This window comes from Myxocyprinus asiaticus, chromosome 23 (genome assembly GCF_019703515.2).
Source record: "Myxocyprinus asiaticus isolate MX2 ecotype Aquarium Trade chromosome 23, UBuf_Myxa_2, whole genome shotgun sequence".
NCBI lineage: Eukaryota > Metazoa > Chordata > Actinopteri > Cypriniformes > Catostomidae > Myxocyprinus > Myxocyprinus asiaticus.
This window is the reverse complement of record NC_059366.1, coordinates 40,122,570-40,142,145: the sequence shown is the minus strand read 5'-3', so window position 1 is coordinate 40,142,145 and position 19,576 is coordinate 40,122,570. Positions and strand designations below refer to the sequence as shown.

The 19,576-nt window shown below is 34.1% G+C and overlaps 1 protein-coding gene across 2 annotated transcripts; it reads left to right on the top strand.

Moving 5' to 3' along the window:
• Nucleotides 1-912: 912 nt before the first annotated feature.
• LOC127414414 (kynurenine 3-monooxygenase) lies at nt 913-19,092 on the top strand. Of its 2 annotated transcripts, none has more exons than XM_051652423.1 (15): nt 913-1,059; nt 2,421-2,490; nt 3,855-3,952; nt 4,942-5,031; nt 6,719-6,767; nt 8,625-8,712; nt 9,627-9,792; nt 9,895-9,966; nt 10,455-10,576; nt 13,044-13,191; nt 13,518-13,575; nt 14,017-14,099; nt 15,581-15,682; nt 16,063-16,122; nt 18,710-19,092. In XM_051652423.1, exons 1-15 carry the CDS (start codon nt 982-984, stop codon nt 18,848-18,850), a joined length of 1,425 nt encoding a protein of 474 aa, XP_051508383.1. In that variant the 5' UTR covers nt 913-981; the 3' UTR covers nt 18,851-19,092. The 2 variants fall into 2 exon arrangements, with proteins under 2 accessions (XP_051508383.1, XP_051508384.1); XM_051652424.1 differs by having other exon boundaries at nt 16,063-16,173; nt 18,710-18,835.
• Nucleotides 19,093-19,576: the final 484 nt, after the last annotated feature.

The following is a 19,576-nucleotide window of genomic DNA, read 5'->3' as shown; positions in this document are numbered from 1 at the left end:
TACGTAAATTGATTTAGGTTTTGATTAGTCTAAATTACGACGGCAACAGATTCAGTCCGAAGCAAGTAGGAAGAGGATTTATTGGATTTATTTATTTGTATTTGAAAATCAATACTAATATTCCACAACTACATTCATCAAAGCTGTTTTCAAGGCAAGTAAGTTCACTCGGCGGCCATTTTTGGAACGCTCCTGGGCAGCCTGGACAGCTATTTTCTATCTAATAAGCGGCATAAAAGTACAGCTCCTATGTACTTTTTGCGAAAGACCAAAATCTCCAAAACAGCTGGTCAAGATACAATCAAAGAACCTTGTCAAATCTGACAATAATGCTATCATAAATTGTGCTTCTTTAGCTCAGATCACGCCATAAAAAACGATATTTCTCAGTCTGGTCCGCCAATGCGCATGCGTATTCTCAAATTGATTGACAGGCGATGTCTATATTTAAAAGGTGATTGACTCTTTTACCTGTGAGGCGGAACTTTTTTTTTATGCATCCTTAGTCCATCCCATCAGGCTAAACAGTCTCTGCACATGCACCAAGTACATCATTTTCACGAGTTTTTTATTATTTCCACTAGGGTGTGGTGTTACACGTGTTTTGAACTGATTTAACACACAGTAATAATATAAAAGTGTCAATTATGACACTACCGATCTCGCTTTGTCATTCTGAAATCAGTTTTAATGTTCTTTGGACATATAAAATGAACAATGAAATAGGCTACACTGATTCCTGACACTATTCCCATGACATTAAACACAAACTGAATTTTATTTTAGTGAAGCGTTTAGCTGGGTTTGATTATTACTAACGGGGGCTGATCCGTTGTTTGACGACTCTGAATCGCTCCTCCTTCATAACTACAAAACCTCATAATCCTGCTTAAATACTCCCAGAAACTCACAGTCACAGTCTGACACCAGCAGATCCTCATTTACTTATTACACTCATTTAATAACTCAGGATTATTAAACATGGAGGCTGTTTCCTCACATACACACAAGTCAAGCGGCAGTAAGAGGAAAGTGATCGCGGTTGTGGGAGGAGGTTTGGTGAGAATCATCTTTATGACTTGATTACATATCTTAAAATGCTTTCACTTAACGTCTACTGTCTGCATTAAAGCCTCTACACCCATTTATCTGCCAGGATGTTTGAGTATTTGAGCAATCAAGCACAGGAAAAATTGACAAATGCCAAAAAATCATTACAATTGTATAAGTATGTCCCTGCACAAACATTATAGGCTTTTATCGGTTATAAAGTTATATGTATAGTCTATATAACAAGTGTCAAATTAGTTAACATTGCAATGTAACTATTGTTATTTTTAGTTACTTTGAGTCAGAGATAGTAATTCTAATAGTCTGTAACAGACATGAGGAGCATGTTAATAATTTACAAAATGATTATGAAACTCTGTGTATAAGTGCCATTATATCACATAGGACTACATGTGTAGGTATGGGCATCCTTACTATTTAGCTTGATCAAAGAGCAGAAAATAATATTCATGAAAGAACCGACGTTTAAAGGAATATTCCGGGTTCAATACAAGTTAAGTCTAATCGACAGTATTTGTGGCATAATATTGATTACCACAAAAACTTATTTCAACTCGTCTCTCCTTTTCTTTCAAATAAGCAACAATCTGGGTTCAAGTGAGGCGCTTACAATGGAAGTGAATGGGGGCCAATCAGAAAACATTAAAATTCTCACTGTTTTAAAAGTATAGCCACAAGACGTAAACAACATGCGTGTTGGCGTTATTTTAGTGTGATAAAACCTCTTACTAACCTTTTCTGTGTAAAGTTATTGCCAATTTCTCAACTTTGTTGCCATGACGATGTAATGTCAACAAACCCAAAACCCTAAAATGAATGTAAAAAATTGTAACAAATGTACAGCTCAAATAATACATGAGTTTTAACAGAGGAATTAATGTAAGTGCTTTTCTAAAATTATAAGCTTCACATTTCTGCCTTTAAACCCTCCAAAAAGTGGCCCCATTCACTTCCATTGTAAGTGCCTCACTGAAACCCAGATTTTTATTTATTGTGTTGAACCCGGAATATTCAGGTAGTTTGATGGCCACTTTTGTGAAACATTATCAGAGGTGTATGTTTGTAATGGGGTCATTCTCAGGTAGCACAGTCACCAAAAATAATGTTGACGATATAATTAACGCAATACTCAACTTAATCACATTATTTGATAGCTTTAACTATGTCTGTTGTGTTTTTTATTTTTTTTATTTTTTTAATGAAACATGAATTTACGCAATTTTTACATTTCCCCTTTAAAAGTAATCTTTTGGCCTTTCTCACTTTGTTTTACGGAGTGACATCATAAAAAAAGACACTTACTTTTAGTACATGCACAGTTATTATTTATTCTAATTATCTGAATTCAGGTTGGATCTTTGAATGCCTGCTTCTTTGCAAAACGAGGATTTGACGTTGCAGTCTTTGAATCTCGAGAAGGTGAAGACATGAGCTATCTCAATTTTATGACTCCAGGTTTATTATTCCTTTGTAAACATACTGAGTGTAACCCCAATGTTCACAAACACAGTAAACTTGTTGAAGGACTTTAGACCAAGTTTTTGGACACTTAAGTCATACTCAAATATGTCCAAATGTCATTGCATTAGATAACAAAATACTATACCTAGTGGCATCTGCAAACAAATTTTGTTACAATCTATCTCAGAACTAACTTCACTTTTTCTGAGCCATTAAGGTCAGTTTTAGAGAATGTATGAAGACCCCTAAGTTCACACAGAGGTCCAAGCACTGTAACCACAGTATAGTTCATCATATTAAGGGGATAGTTCACCCAAAAATGGAAAATTCTCTTCTCATTTATTCACTGTCATGCCATCCCAGATGTGTATGACTTTCTTTCTTCTGCAGAACACAAAGGTTTTTAGTAGAATATCTCAGCTTTGTAGGTTCATACAAAGCAAGTGAATGGTGACCAAAATTTGAAGCCCCAAAAAGCATATAAAAACAGCATAAAAGTAATCCAAACGACTTCATGTCTTCTGACGTGATCCAATCAGTTTTGGGTGAGAACAGACCAAAACGTAACTCCTTTTTCTCTACAAATCTTGACATCAACCTTGGTGATCATTATTTCAAACTCAATTAAACTTTCTATAGCACCATTTAGGGCTCTGCACCTGCGTCAAGCACTAGGAAGTGTAATCGAGCTTGAAATCATGATCGTGCCTAGAGACTGCAATGGCAAGATGTATAGTGAAAAAGGAGTTACAATTTGGTCTGTTCTCACCCAAAACCAATTGGATCGCTTTGGAAGACATAGATTAAACCACTGTGGTCATTTTACTTTATGCTGCCTTTATGTGCTTTTTGGAGCTTTAAAGTTTTGGTCACCATTTGCATTGTATGGACCTACAGAGCTGAGAAATTCTTCAAAAAATCTTTGTTTGTGTTGAGGGTGAGTAAATGATGAGAGAATTTTAATTTTTGGGTGAACTCTGCCTTTAACTATGAACATGTTCCACTAACATTTGACAACCAGAGAATGTCCAAATATGTTTTGTCATCATTTTAAACAACATATCTATTGTTTTTCATTTAATACCTAACAAACCTTTCTTTGCCTGAAAAGTTGGCTTGTGCTGTCTTTAAAATAAATGACACAAACTTTTATAATTTGTAATCTGTTGCAATGACATTTAAATTTTTTTTGATTTGGCTTTTGTTGTACAAATACCTTTTGGACCACTGTAGACAACCACAGTCTCATTTTGTAAACTTAAAGGTTTCACATTTTTCCATAAGTTGTGTTTTACTAACCTGTCCATTTGAAATCCCGTTAGATATTCTGCAGGCCAAAGTCGTGAGGGGTCGTAGCATCAACTTGGCCCTCTCCCACAGGGGGCGCCAGGCCTTGAAACATGTGGGAATGGAGGATAAGGTGGGTTTAGTCCACATTTACCTGTGTTGCTTGTGAAACGTAATGCACAGTTTGGTGTCCAGGTCCGTAGGACCCATTTATTCTTATTTGACATAGATTTGTGTTGCTTATAAGACATTAGGCACTTATTCACTCTAAAAAATAATACACACCACAGTATTTTGAGTAAGTAGAAGGGGGAAAAAAAAGATTTAAATTGCTGGCTACTATTAAAATGGCATTTTCTAGAACAACTCATGAGTTTTGTGTTAGTTGAGCCAGTCTCAAGTTTTTCTGCAGAGGGAAATTAGGATCTTGCTGTGAGGAAGTGTGGCCATGTGAAACTAGGTCAAATTATACTTGCAGTCAATATTTTTACAGTCATACTTCCTGTCAGTGCAGAAAGTACTGAATTTGGGAAGATCCAGTGTCTCCATGATTTGGTTATTTACAGTTGTATCAGGAAGATCAGGAATACTGCACGAACAGAACCCAGAGTAAACACAATTTAGTTTTAACCTCTGACAGATTGTGATAGTTAGATTGAGTCATTAGAGACAGATGATGGATGGATGGATGGGGGGAAGGGCAGATGGAGCTTGTATTTAAAATGCATAATGTGATTTATCCAAGTAGGACCTGTTCTGATCAGCCAGTCCAATTTTAGGAGAAGGGTTATGCGTAGGTTACAAGCTTCAACATAATTCTTTTCAACCAGTCAGATTGGATCTAATCTGATATTGGAGTGGGTTTAGTGTTAGGTTTAGGTTAGGTAATGTTTAGGTTGTGATTGTCTGATAGTAATGTTGATCCAGGAACATGTCCTAATTGGTTAAATCAAACTGTTTAAAAATACCCCAACAAATCGCAGTTCAGGCGCAATTAACGGCAGTCTAAATCTTGATCTTGTGATCTCTTATAAAATCTGTTCTTTGTTCCCGCTAGCACTTATTTGCTGATATAAAATGTCTTGAGCAGTCAGATCAATTCAAATGTGTTTTTTCTTGTAGATAGTCTCCAAAAGCATTCCAATGCATGCCCGTATGATCCACAATTTGAGCGGAAAATGTTCTGCCATACCCTATGGCCGGAAAGGACAGGTAATAATAACTATTGCACAAATATGTCCTGATAGTACAAAATGTGACCTTTTGTTTGCTTATCTCTGCAGTTCAGAAATGCTTAGTCACTTGACAGTCTGTAAATTGTTGCACAGTTATGGGGTTATTTACCCACTAGTTGAGAACATTTACATCAGACATACATTTATGCGCTGAGCCCATTTGCGGTTGATACATAACATGAGTACCATGACTAGTGACCCCAGCAGAATCAGTACAACCTTCTCCTTGTAAACCAGTTTGTTAATTATTACAATCATAATGAAGACATAACAGGGCCAGTAAGGACTATGGCATATCTTCTTTTATCTTCTTTCACCCTTTTCTGTGAGAAATCAGCAAATCCGCACTGTATGTTATATTCACTACACCTTAAATTGGGTTACCGTGGTCATAAAAAACCTGACAATATCAAAGAGTAGTAGTTTGGTCGATGCATGTTATTCTATATTAAAAAAATATATATTTATAATCTTTCAAATAATAATCCTTTTCGTAGCTTGTTCCGCCTTTGAAATTATTTTCCTTTTTGGCTTATTTTTCAACCCCTGGCCTCCAATCACCTTTCCAAATTTTGATGATCCAATACCGAAGGATAAAATTAAGACCAGTCCTACATTTTTGTTGTTGAATATCCTGGTTCATTAAGAACTAAGTACACTGTTTCATGTTGATTTTAAATATGAAACACCCATAAAAAAAAAAACTGCGGACATTAAAAGGCATCAAAAAGTTCTTTGACTTTCTCTGACCCAGATTGTATGTGTTCATTTTGTGCTTCATGATGTCTGCAGGGATTATCATTATAGCAAGACTTCAGCAGATGGTCAGAAACTGAAACATTGCAATCATTATCTTATTACCAGGGTTGGTTGGGTTACTTTTGAAATGTATTCCACTACAGATTACAGAATACATGCTGTAAAATGTAATTTGTAACATATTCTGTTAGATTACTCAAGGTCAGTAATGTATTCTAAATACTTTGGATTACTTCTTCAGCACTGGTAGATTTTGTTCACTTGTTTTGACTATAAAAGCTCTGCCAGTACAGTAAGACAAAATACACATGTTAAAAATACATTCTCTGAAAAACCTAAATATCTTATGCAGTGTTGTTTCTAAAACAAGATAAATCAAATTGATTTGTTTTAAGGATTTTTAGATATTTTTACAGGGAAACAATACAAAAATTATCAAGAATGTGATTTTTGCTCTAATATCAAAGGTCTTACTAGAAAAAAAGAAATTATGATCCAACGTGAATTTTTTTTTGATAAAAAATATGATCGTGCCTGTTAACATGTGCCTGTAAAATTGTTAAATACGTAATACCAATACATGTATTCCGTTACTCCCCAACCCTGCTTATTACTACTGTGGAAACACACAGAAACACACAGAAAGAGAAAGAATAATGCCAGTGACCTGCATCATGGTGCTTTTAAAAAGCAATGTCATCTAAACAGTACCTAAACCATATCTATTACAGTATTAATGCAGGAAAGATCTAGAATGTCATAAATCCACCATTTCAGACCCAAAAGACTCCTGATAATCCAGGACATACATTTAATAGAGGTTTAACTTGTCATATTCCTCCTGCACACAAACACAAACAAATCTGAGTTTTTTTTTTTTTTTTTTTGTCTTTTTCTTTTTGTAGTACATCCTTTCTGTGGACAGAGCCAACCTAAACAAGGAGCTGCTAACAGGTAGATGTTAATTTAACCAATTATACATTTCAAGTAAATCTAGAAGTGGAAAGTTTGTCAAGACAATCTTTGAATGTTGGCTTTATAGGCTTTATTTACATGGATAGATGGATACAGACCTGTGTCTTTGCTACCTCAGTTTTACCTCAAATTTTAGAGAAACTATATGTAACCAGGTTAGACAATACAATATTTATAGTGATGGAAGTATGGATTTTGAGCAAAGCATTCCAAAGAAATTGTACTATGAAACTAGTGGAGGAATTATCAACGCAGTAGACAAAAATGAATATGAGGTGGGAATTATTGTTAATCTAAAGAAAGCATTTGATACCATTGATCATGAATTATTGTTGAAAAAGTAAATAAATATGGAATTCATGGTTAAGTTATTTGAAGAATAGGTACCAATATGATAATTTAAATGAAACTGGTACACAGTCAATGCAGGTTAAATGCGGAGTGCCGCAGGGATCAGTTTTAGGTCCAAAATTATTTATTTTGTATATGAATAATTTTGGGATGATATCATCAAAACTGTTTAAATGTACTTTGTTCGCGAATGATACAAATTATTTTATTCTGTAGATAATTTATACAATGTATAAAATATAGTGGGAAAAGAATTTGACAAGGTAAAAAATGGTTTGATTTAAATAAATTGTCATTAAATGTTGGAAAAACAAAGTATATTATTTTTAGTAATAGAGATATTAATACAGATTGCTAGATAGAAATAGACAATGCAATAACTGAAAGAGTAAAAGAAACTGTCAAAAGAAAGTTTCTAGGAGTTATTATTGATGATAAATTATGCAGGAAAGCACATATAAATCAAGTGAAATCAAAAGTAGCTAAATCATTTGCACTTTTGTATAAAGTCAAAGACTTTTTAAATGATAACATAATGTATGCTTTGTATTGTTCAATTATTGTGCCTTATATTACATATTGGGAAAATGCTTAACTTTTTATGTTTAAAAAAAAAAAAGCAATAAGAATTATTAGTAGAAGTAATTATAGAGAAAAATCAAATCATCTATTCATAAAACTAAAGATATTGAAATTTAAAGATCTGGTGGATTCAAATTTTATTCAAATTATGTATGACACATACAAGCATTTATTACCAAAAAATGTACAAAATATGTTTGCCATAAGAGAGAGTCATTATAATTTGAAATATATATATTTTACAGTAAGAAAAGTGGAGTTTGGATTGATCTGAAAAATAGATGTATTACAGTAAAGTAGTGGAATTATGGAACAAGCTTAAAAATGAATTAAAATTGTGAAAAACAAACAATTAATAAATTGAAAAGAATGTTTAAAATTGAGGTGTTTAAAAAGTATGAAAGATTGGGTTGATGGGAACATTGTAAAATATATATATATGTGTGTGTGTGTATACAGTATATGTTTGTATAAATGTATATGTGTCATGTGTATAGAAATTAAGCAGTTAAAGCAAACAGTACATTTTGTAATGTTTTATTCAAATGAATTATTTGTTAGGGTGAAGTTAAATTTATAAATGTTACATAGCCATCTTGCTCTTGTTATTTTTTGTTTATATTTTCTTTGTTTTCTTTGTATGTGTTGTGAATTTGATTGTAAATGGAAATATTTAAAGAGAGAATATAAAATAAGACGTGTAAAAAGGGAAGGCCTATTCCTTTTCGGCCATTTTGAAAAAAAAGAAAAACAGATGATGCTGGGTTGAAATGTATAGATGCCGAAATAAAAATGGATGGATGGATGGATTGATGATAGATATATACATACACATGTAAGCATGTATGTTATTCATTTTTTGTGACTGATGCAAACATGCACAATTAAAATTATTTCTTGCAGCGGCAGAAGCACATTCAAACATGACACTGAACTTTAGTCACAAGCTGAATGACTGGAGTCCAGAAAAAGGAACAATGACTTTTCTTGGGTAAACAGTGACCTTCTCTCTCTCTCTTTCTCTCCCCTCTCTCTCTCTTTCTCTCTCTTTTCTAGTTTAAATTAATGTATTCTCTGTACTTATCATTTGTGTCTCATATGAAGTTTTCCAGTATGGACAGCCTGTTAACCCTTTCTCATAACACTCTTTAACATTATTTAACATTATGCACCTGTAAAGTTGTGAACATGTCTGTCAGTTTAGATGATTATATGGCCCGCCAGTAGCGATAAGACACTTAACTCCACATTATTCATGCATACTTAAGTGTACTGTATATTACTTTGTTTAGAAGCTTTTCTAAATGGGTCAATTCTGGATTGGCTGCCTGAGAGGTTCACAAAAGTTTGTACTCTCAAAAAATATTCTTAAATATTTACGCATTACAATTGTATTTCCATCAAGTGAAATTGACTTTAAATCTTTAAATCTTTAAATAATGCAGATAATATGAACTAAGCATTTTAAATTAATAAAATAACTAGTTCTTAAAATAAATCCTAATAACTAAACTTGAACAGTTTCAGATTATGTTATTTGTGCTTGTAAATTTGAAAAGTTTTTAGAAAGTTTAGGTACATCGTCTGTTATATATCTAACTAATGCAGTTGCCTTGAATCATTTGGCTTTAATTTAATTAATAGTCAGAGGAGATATGTTATTAAAGTAAATGTGAAATACTTAATTATTCTTAATGAGAAGAATGAACTTACTAAATATGAAAAAAATATATTTTAAACACTAAAGTCAAGTAACTGACAAAGCAAATATATTTGCTCTGCCATCAGTTAAACTAATATTATATTTTGATATGAAAAAAAGCCATTTTTAAATTAAAAATAAATTCAGCAAAGTAGAGATGTAAGTTGATTGGCAGGATTAAATTTGGCTCTTGTGATTCACAGACCTGATGGCCATAAGAAGGATATCCAGGCAGATCTGATCGTAGGCTGTGACGGAGCTTTCTCTGCCGTCAGGAAGCAGTTCCTACGCCAGAGTCGTTTTAATTACAGCCAGACTTACATTCCCCACGGATACTTGGAGCTCACCATGCCTCCCAAAGATGGAGATGTAAGAATCACAGAAATGTCCTATGGCAATCTTACACACCTGCCCTCATTTTGTGTGATCACATTTCTTTCTCTCTCTCTCTCTCTGTGTGTGTCCTGTAAGTTTGCGATGGAGCCCAACTATTTGCACATTTGGCCCAGGAACACTTTTATGATGATCGCCCTGCCCAACTTGGTGAGGTCATTTCATCATTTGAAATTTTTACTTATATGTATTTCTGTATTATCATTTTTATTATTTACTTATTATTGTGAATAAATAACCTCTGACATACAATGCAAAAAAGCCAAAAAAGGAGAACCAGGTGACAGATTTTCATACATTGTTAAATGCTGTAATATTTGTGTGATTTAAGGTTGCATTCATTAAATACTGTATTAAAATATAAAAAGTTTCCCCATAAAGTTTTCCTAATTCATAGATCACCTGAAATTACAATTCAGTCATTATTTACTCTCCCTCATGTTGTTCTAACAGATCACTCTCATGTATTCTAGCAGATTTGTTTATTTTGAAAACTGTAATATGTTCAGTGAGTTTAGAATTACTTTGTTAATCAGTAAATTGACGTTGGCCTCTGAAAGCATTTGAACATCTTTTGTTTTGGTTGAATGCTGTAGTTTCCTTATGGTAAACAGTTCCTTTGATTTCTTGTTTTGAAGGACAGGACGTTCACATGCACCCTCTTCATGCCCTTTGAAGACTTTGAGAAGATTCACACTGGTGACGAGGTCATTCAGTTCTTCAAAAAATATTTCCCTGACTCTATCTCTCTAATAGGAGTGTGAGTACAGCTCTGTCTCTCTCTCTCTCTCTCTCTCTCTTGACTCTTTTATCACTCTCAGTTTTGGAGTACTTCTTAGTGAGGTGTGAAATTGCAGTCTAACGGACACAGTGCAGCGGGAAGGTTACTTTAATATGAATGATGCAGGTGATGGGTAGATAAAGTACTGAGCTGACAGCGGTGAGGACAGTGAGTCATTTGAAACATTTAGCTTTGCTTGTCAAAATGATTGTACAGTCCTCACAGACATAATTGACACATACTTGAGTACTGAAAGATTCATCCAATAAGTGTGATTTTTACAACATGATAGAATTATCTTTTTAATTTATGGACCAATTACATGATGCTCATTTTTGGTGCCTGAATCTACAGTATTAAAAAAAACAACAACAACATACATTAAATTAATACTGATACTAAATTGAATATCTACAAAATGATGAATATGTTTTTAATTTCTGAATTTCTTGATGATTATTATTTTTATGGGGCTTAAACTAAATGTCATGGTGGTGTGACCATCCTGTAATCGTAACAATGAACAAAAGTTTCATTAAAAGGCAGCTTTTTTAAAAGCATGTTATTTAGCATAATATTAAATTGTAATTTGTTAAAAAGAATATGAATTAGTGAAGAAGAATAATTAGTGGTTCTGTTTTAAAATATTATTAATATTTGAAAATCTTTCATCAACTTTCATACCACAGTCAATGTGGTATAACAAACATGCAAGAAGTTATTTTATTGTCATGTGAAAAGAAAACCATCAAATAGAAATTATATTACAGACTGACTGTGTTAAGGTCAGTTAGTTTTGCGTTTAACCCCAAGAAAACTTGATGATATTCAGTATTCAAAAAATATTTTTTTAATATAATATTCATAAATAGCACCTTTTCTTAATTGTCATTAAAACTTTTAATGGTATAATGTGATAAAAGATTTTCAAAACCATATGAAGCCAGTGTGAATGCAGATATTGTATTTATAAAATTTTGCCACGTGTTTGAAAATAGATTTTTTTTAAAGATTTTTCTTTTCACAATTTTTATAAGAATTTTATTTTTATAATTTTTGTAATTAAAAGGATATTTCACCCCAAAATTAAAATGTTCTCATCATTTACTCACTCTACTGGCATCCCAGATGTGTATGACTTCTTTCTTCTGCAGAACACAAATGAAGAATTTTATTTTTTTATTTTATCCCCTTTTCTCCCAATTTGGAATGCCCAATTCCCACTACTTAGTAGGTCCTTGTGGTGGCGCGGTTACTCACCTCAATCCGGGAGGCGGAGGACAAGTCTCAGTTGCCTCCACTACTGAGACAGTCAAGCCACGCATCTTATCACATGGCTCGCTGTGCATGACACTGCGGAGACTCACAGCATGTGGAGGCTCATGCTACTCTCCACGATCCACGCACAACTTACCACGTGCCCCACTGAGAGCGAGAACCCCTAATCGCGACCACGAGGAGGTTACCCCATGTGACTTTACCCTCCCTAGCAACCGGGCCAATTTGGTTGCTTAAGAGACCTGGCTGGAGTCACTCAGCATGCCCTGGATTTGAACTCACGACTCAAGGGGTGGTAGTCAGCGTCAATACTGGCTGAGCTACCCAGGCCCCCACAATAATGAATATTTTAAAAGAATATTTTAGTGAGTGGGTGCCAAAGTTTTTAAGCTCAAAAATCCACATTAAGGGAGCACAAAAGTAATCCATAGGACTCCAGTGGTTAAATCCATGTGTTCAGACACAATATAATAATGTGGGTGAGAAACAGATCAATATTTAAGTCCTTTAAAAATAAAAAAATTCTCCTCCCTGCCCAGTAGGGGACGATATGCACGAAGAATGCGAATCACCAAAAACAGAAGGAGAAAGTGAAAATGAAGGAAAAAGGACTTAAATGTTGATCTGTTTCTCACCCACACCTATCATATCGCTTCAGAATATAAGAATTTAACCACCAGAATTGTCTGGAATACTTTTATGGGCCCTTATGTGGATTTTGGAGCTTCAAACTTTTGGCACCCATTTACTTGCATTTTATGGACCTACAGAGCTGAGATATTCTTCTAAAAATCTTTGTTTGTGTGCAGCAGATGAAAAAGTCATACACATCTGGTGTGGCATGAGGGTGAGTAATTGATGAGAGAATTGTAATTTTTGGGTGAACTAACCCTTTAATCAACGTGCAAAGTATTTGCATGGAGGTGGAATGCTAAAAAATGTAGTCTTTTTTAAAATTTTATTAAAAAAGAGCCTTTAAACTTTACTAATGACATTGTCCTCAGTACATAAAATGTCATGATTAACATAAGCAGTGAGTCATTGTAAAACAAAGTAAAGTAAAACTGTGTGATTGTGTGTCCAGATATGTGTATGAATGATATTTACTACTCTATTAGAATGAGTTTGTTTAGGTCTTTAGGCTATACACACTGTTTGTGTTTTTCAGTGAGGCTCTTAAAAAGGATTTCTTCCGACTGCCGGCTCAGGCCATGGTCTCAGTGAAGTGTTCCCCATATCATCTGTTTGATAAGTGTGTCCTGATGGGAGATGCTGCACACGCTGTCGTTCCTTTCTATGGTCAAGGCATGAACGCTGTAAGTGAAGTTTGATTGATTAACAAATTAAATTAAGGTAATTAATGATGTAAATATCTTATGTGTATCTGAATGATATTGATGAACATACTTGTAGCAGTTAAACTTAAAAGTTTTAGCAAGACAAGTTGAAAACATTAAAAACCAACATATTTGTTTTATCTCATACAATTCTGTGATAGATTCAGTTGAAACTGTACTAAAAGGCCCCTTCAAAGTTTATGATTATGAATTTGACTGTTCTTGAATTCCATGCTGCATTAGAAAACTAATGTGATTTTATATTTAATGTGACTAATGTATATCACCTTACTATTTATTCACAGGGCTTTGAGGATTGTTTAGTTTTCGACGAGATTATGGACCACTTTAATGAAGACTTTGGTAAAACTACACAAGAAAATTCAAACTGAATAATGCATATAAAGAATTTGTTAATTTAATTTAATTATTTAGTTTATTTTAATTATATTTTAATTTATTTAGTTTAATTTAATTTACACTCAGCGATCAAGGTGCATTCATCTTTGAATATAAAAAAATATTTTGTCATTGTTTTCCATTTTAGCCCAAAAATCACAGCAACAAATGCTGCTGTAAAAATTAGGTTGATTGCCAATTAGCAGTGAATGCTAATTAAAAATGGTCTTAATTGCATTTTATGACATCAGATTTCAAAGAAACTCGAGGGAACTAAAAGAGGCCAGAAAGCAAGATATTTAGTCCCAAATTGCAGGTGTATAAAAAGTGTTCACTTCTTATGCAAAATGTTATTGGAGAGACTTAACAGAGATGCATTAACCATTTTCATTCATATACCTGCAGCTGCTGTTCTCCAAGAATACACTAGAGTTCGTGTACCTGATGATCATGCCATAGCTGACCTGGCCATGTACAACTACATAGAGGTAGGCCATGAAATTCAGCAATATGATATTTGAACCTTATATTTATAGCTGTCTTTTAAAAGTTAATTTTACATTGTTGTGCAACTTGCTACACTGTCTGATAAAAGATTCTCAGAGAATCAACAGGGCCCAACAGAATCTGACAAATGGCTGGCTGGCTGGATAGATGGATAGGTGGATGGATGATATGAATGATGGATGGAAGATAATGGATAGATGGATGAGAATGAATGAATGATGGATGGATGGTTGATGATAATGAAGGATGGATGAATGGATGGATGATTTTGAATGATGGAAGGAAGATAATGGTTGGGTGGCTGGATGGATGTATGGATGGATGGATGGACCGATGATAATGAAGGATGGATAGGTGGATGGGTGGATGAATGAATGGATGGATGATATTTAATGATGGATGGAATATAATGGATGGATGGATGGATGCATGGATGATGATAATGAAGGATGGATGAATGAATTATGGATGAGAATGAATGATTGATATTTTGAATGATGGACAGATGATACTGGATGAATGGATGGATAAATGGATAATAATGAATTATGGATTGATGAACGGATGGACTGATGCGTGGATGGATGATGGATGGATTGGGTGGATAGATGGATGGATGAATAGATGGATGAATGGATGATAATTAAGGATGGATGGATTGATGGATGCATGGATGGATATATGGATGATAATGAATGATGGACTGATGAATAGGTGGATGGATGGAGGGATTGTAATTAATGATAGATGAATGGATGGATGATAATGATGATGGATGGATGGATGGATGGATATATGGATGATAATGAATGATGGATTGAATGGATGGTTTGATGCATGGATGGCTGAATGGATGATAATGAAGGATGGATGGATATATGGATTGATATAAGAATGGATTGATGCATGGATGGAAGGAAGATAATGGATGGATGGATGAGAATTAATAATGGATAAATGGATGGATTGATGCATGGAGGATAATGAATGAATGAATGATATATGGTCCTTAGAATTTCTGTTCATTAAGTAATATGCACAACCACATGTATGCATATATATATATATATATATACATACAGTCACAGTAAAGCAGTAATCACTCGAAATACTGCAACTGGTTTCAGCTGATCTTATGTGACATACAGACTGCAGTGACACACAGGTCAGCCTCATTAGTGTTGGCAGATTAATAAATATAGTAGGAACACATCCACTCTCTCTCTCTCTCTCTCTCTCTCTCTCACACACTCTCTCACACACACACACACACACACACACACACACACACACAAGTTCAAATGTGTACAAATTTTTGTCTAAATATTATAATGAAATCTTTGATGTTTGTGTCCAATTTTAAATAGGAAATTATTTTCACCTTTAACGATTACGTTACAACTGTGTTCTAGACCATAAAATACCGCCACAAGTTTCACGCACTATGTGATTTGTGTTTTAGATGAGGGCACATGTAAATTCCAAATACTTCCTGTTCCGAAAATACCTGGACAACATCCTTCACTTCATCATGCCAAAAACAATCATTCCACTTTACACAATGGTAAGACCTTTTGTGTGGTTTTGTGTTGTTAGTTGTACCATGTTCAAGATTGGTTAAAGATATAGTTCACCCAAAAATGAAAAATCTGTCATAATTTACTCTCCCTCAAGTTGTTCCAAACTGGTATGGCTTCCTTTCTTCTGTGGAATACAAAAGGAGATGTTAGTCAGAACTTTAACCAATATATATTTTTTCCAATCAATGAAAGTGAATGGCGACTGAGGCTGTCGCTCTGCCAAACATCTCCCTTTGTGTTCCTTGGAAAAAAAAATAGTCATACAGGTTTGGAAGAACATGAGGGTGAGTAAAAGGTTTTTGGGTGAACTATTCCTGTAAGTGTCCAGTAGTTCATACAGTATGTTTCATTATTTGCCTCTTAGGTCACATTCACCAGGACACGATACCATGAAGCTGTCAAACGCTGGCACTGGCAAGATAAGGTTTGAGAGTGTTTGGCGAGCCGTGCACCCAAGCTATTAAAGACAATCGTGGTATCTAGCATACATAAATGTCAAAGATTTAGGGACATCTCATTACTTCTTGAGAATTTTCTGAGCATTCACAGGACAATGCAAATATAATAGAAACCAATCCATCAGTAAATATTAATCCGTGTATCATTCGTTCATTTCATATTCAATTAGGAATTCAAAATTGGAAAAACAAAAAAACGACTTATTTCGTTATTCATTTACAAAACCAATATTAAAAAACAAATAATCACTTTTTTTTTTTTCTGAATTTTGATTGAATTCTCAGGTTAAAAATAGGAAATTGGAAAAATAGCCACGGGGCACTGTATGTTTTGATGATTTGATTTCACTAATATATGGCTTGAATATTTGATTCGCACATATCGGTGGACCTGAAATACCCCTTTCTTCTGATTGATCAACCTGCACCGTCGACTTCCTCAATGCTGTGAGACAGAATAAAAGTTCTCTGCTGTTTAATTGTTTAGATAAATTCATCTCAGTTAATATTAAATTCTTTACCATTTATTCTCCAGAACTCGCCATGTTTATTCCAGCTGAGCTATCTCTCTCATCAAATAGCCAGATTTATCAGGCATTGACATTGCTCCGGTTTGAAAAGGCATGGTTTTAATGAGACGACAAAAATAACCATACATTCATAAGACTGTTGAAGCATATGCCTACATTGTAAAGACATAGGCTTACGGTTAACTGTGGGGTAAAGTTAGTTTTAGATTCTATATTCTTTGGCTATTTGCCAATGGTGCGTAAAGAACCATCTGAAAACTCAGAGCAGTCATTTATTTGACTATTGACTTGCATGTTTTATCTAAAAAAAACATTATTAAAAAAATTAAAAAAGAATAAAAATATTCACAGGTTTTAGTAGATTGCCAGAGATATTATGAAAAGAAAATCACGTAAATTAACGAAAACAATATTTTCACATTTCAAAGGTGGGAGTAAGTTCCCACTGGGCAGACTGACTTACTACAGGTGAGATTTATGAGTCTATCTACTGGGAACTTATTACAACCTTTGGAATGTGAAGTAACGTTTTGGTGAATTATTTATTTATTTTAAATAATCTAATCCTGTATTCATATTATTGGATTTACTGTAAAAATCTTAATGTAGTAGCTCAGTCTTTTAACTGGCAACCTACTACAACATGTAAAAGTGTACTTTTAATGTTTTATGTTTAACTTGCATGTCAACAGAATGAGTGATTGGACACCACCTGTGTTTAATAGTGAGTGAAAGTTTCAGATGGTCCCTTAAGTACGCTAAGCAATGAAAGTGTATCGGGGCATTTTCAGTCATAATTCTGCAGCCACACCAGCTGACAGTTCTGAGTGCAGTGTTTTATGTCTGTATATTATAGTTGTATACCATTTATATTTATATACCATAATATCAAGCCAAGTGTGCGAAATCCTTGCAAACTTGCTGCCAATAGAGAGCGCGAGTACGAGAAACCGATTAAACCAAAATAAATAAATATCTAACCTAAAACTAACTGTACCCCGCTCAGGGAGTTTATGTGTGAGGGACTTGCTCACCATGGAAATTATGCTAAAGGAAGTTCATGAAATCTCGACCAGTGAATTTAAAATCAGCATTTACACACAGCCTTCACATTTGTCCGATAATAAAAGGCACACAAAACTGCCACGTATACGACCCAGCAGGTAAAGGCTACCCATATTCCCATTCAAAAACATGGATGTCGGAATGATCTGAGCTTGAAATTAGTACTCTTCGCTGCCGTGTAAATACTTACTGTCTTTTATTAAATATTAAATGTAATAAAATCTTCCAATTTATTTATTATTATTATTATTTATAATTTATTTACTGTTGTAGCTGTTATAATTCACTGGCATGAATGCTCATCTGTATATTCCCTGAACCGCATCGTGCTTTGTTCATTGCACTGCAATATGAAAAAATGAAAATAAACCGATTCTTTCGTTACTCTTTGATGATTTCTCCTTTCAAAAACATTTGAAACACTGATGTCAATTTAAAATGCTTATTTAAAGCAATCAAACTATAGCTGCCTAAGACTAATTAGTAGGACAAAAGGTGTCCCGACTGTAAGTCCACCATGACGCGGTACATGACTTGAAAAATCAGGACTGTCCCCAGTTTTAAAGTGATGTCTGGTCACCCTAACTGCAAATGCCAGTCAATCCAAGTGCAGTGTGGACCACCAGTCAGTGGCGGATTTAGGCATGGGCGACATGGGCAGTTGCCCAGGGCGGCATCTTGTGGGGGGGGCGGCACAACCAGTCAAATAATCAAAATGCACAGTGTCCCATGGCTTTTTTTTTTTTTTTTTTTTTTTTTTTTTTTTTTAATTTTCTATTTTTGACCTGAGAATTAAATTGAAATTACAAAAAACAAGTCATTATTTGTTTTTTAATATTGGTTTTGTAAACGAATAATGAAAGACGTTTTTTGTTTTTACGATTTTGAATTCCTAACTCAATATGAAATGAAAGAATGATACACGGATTCTGATTCATGGATTTTTTGCCTTTTACAGGTGATCACTCAGGCTCTGTGGCTGTCTGGAGTTGTGTCCGCTGTGGGAGGGACGTTTCTCTTGGTCAGATACTCTTCCAAACTCCCCAACATCTCCTCAGAGCAGTTGTGGAACCGTGCGCTTGCTTTAAAATTGTTCTAAAACAAGGAGAATAACAATGCATGGGAAACCCAGCGTTGTTGATTAGTAGCCTTGTCATGTCTAGTAGCCTTTATCAAAGCAAAGATGACCAAGATGACCTTTCATGTGTCTGCATACAGGACTCAAGCCGCAGACTGAAATTAAAATCTCTGACCCCAGCTTAGCTGGGATATGTAAAAAAGGAATTTCACTGTATATGTGCAAATGTATAATGTGTGATTAAATATAATTATAATTAATTTAATTATAATTATTAATTAATTATTATAAATCTAAAAGGAAAATTCAGGGTTCAATACAAGCTTCTTCTACAGTTTATATAAAACTATAATAATTGAAAATAATTTAGACTTTTGTTAAAGCACTTATATTAATTATTTGGTAAATCCAATTTTATTATTTGGGCTTTTAAGTGTACAAAGTTGTCCTTTTTCGATTTGGATGAATGTTTGGTAATGCTTTACCAACATAATTTCTGTGGGTGGAGTTTGCTCCATGTAGACAGTCTCTTTCAGGTATCCTTGCATATGTGGTCATGACATTTCATCATGACAATTTCAAAAATAGACTTTTTCACACTAGTCTCATTCCAACATGTTCTGTATAATGGTTGAGTGTTATGGCTATACAGTCAAAACGTTGTGCATTTTAATATTTATTGCCTGGCTCTGGGGAATTCCATCATAAGTGCCTTACAGCAACAATTAATTTTGCCTTAAAAAAATG

Coding starts and splice junctions, on each gene's coding strand:
- LOC127414414 (XM_051652423.1), top strand. CDS start 982: ATGGAGGCTGTTTCCTCACATACACACAAGTCAAGCGGCAGTAAGAGG. Junction 3,953..4,941: donor ATGTGGGAATGGAGGATAAG/GTGGGTTTAGTC, acceptor TTTTTCTTGTAG/ATAGTCTCCAAAAGCATTCC. Junction 16,123..18,709: donor GCTGGCACTGGCAAGATAAG/GTTTGAGAGTGT, acceptor TGCCTTTTACAG/GTGATCACTCAGGCTCTGTG.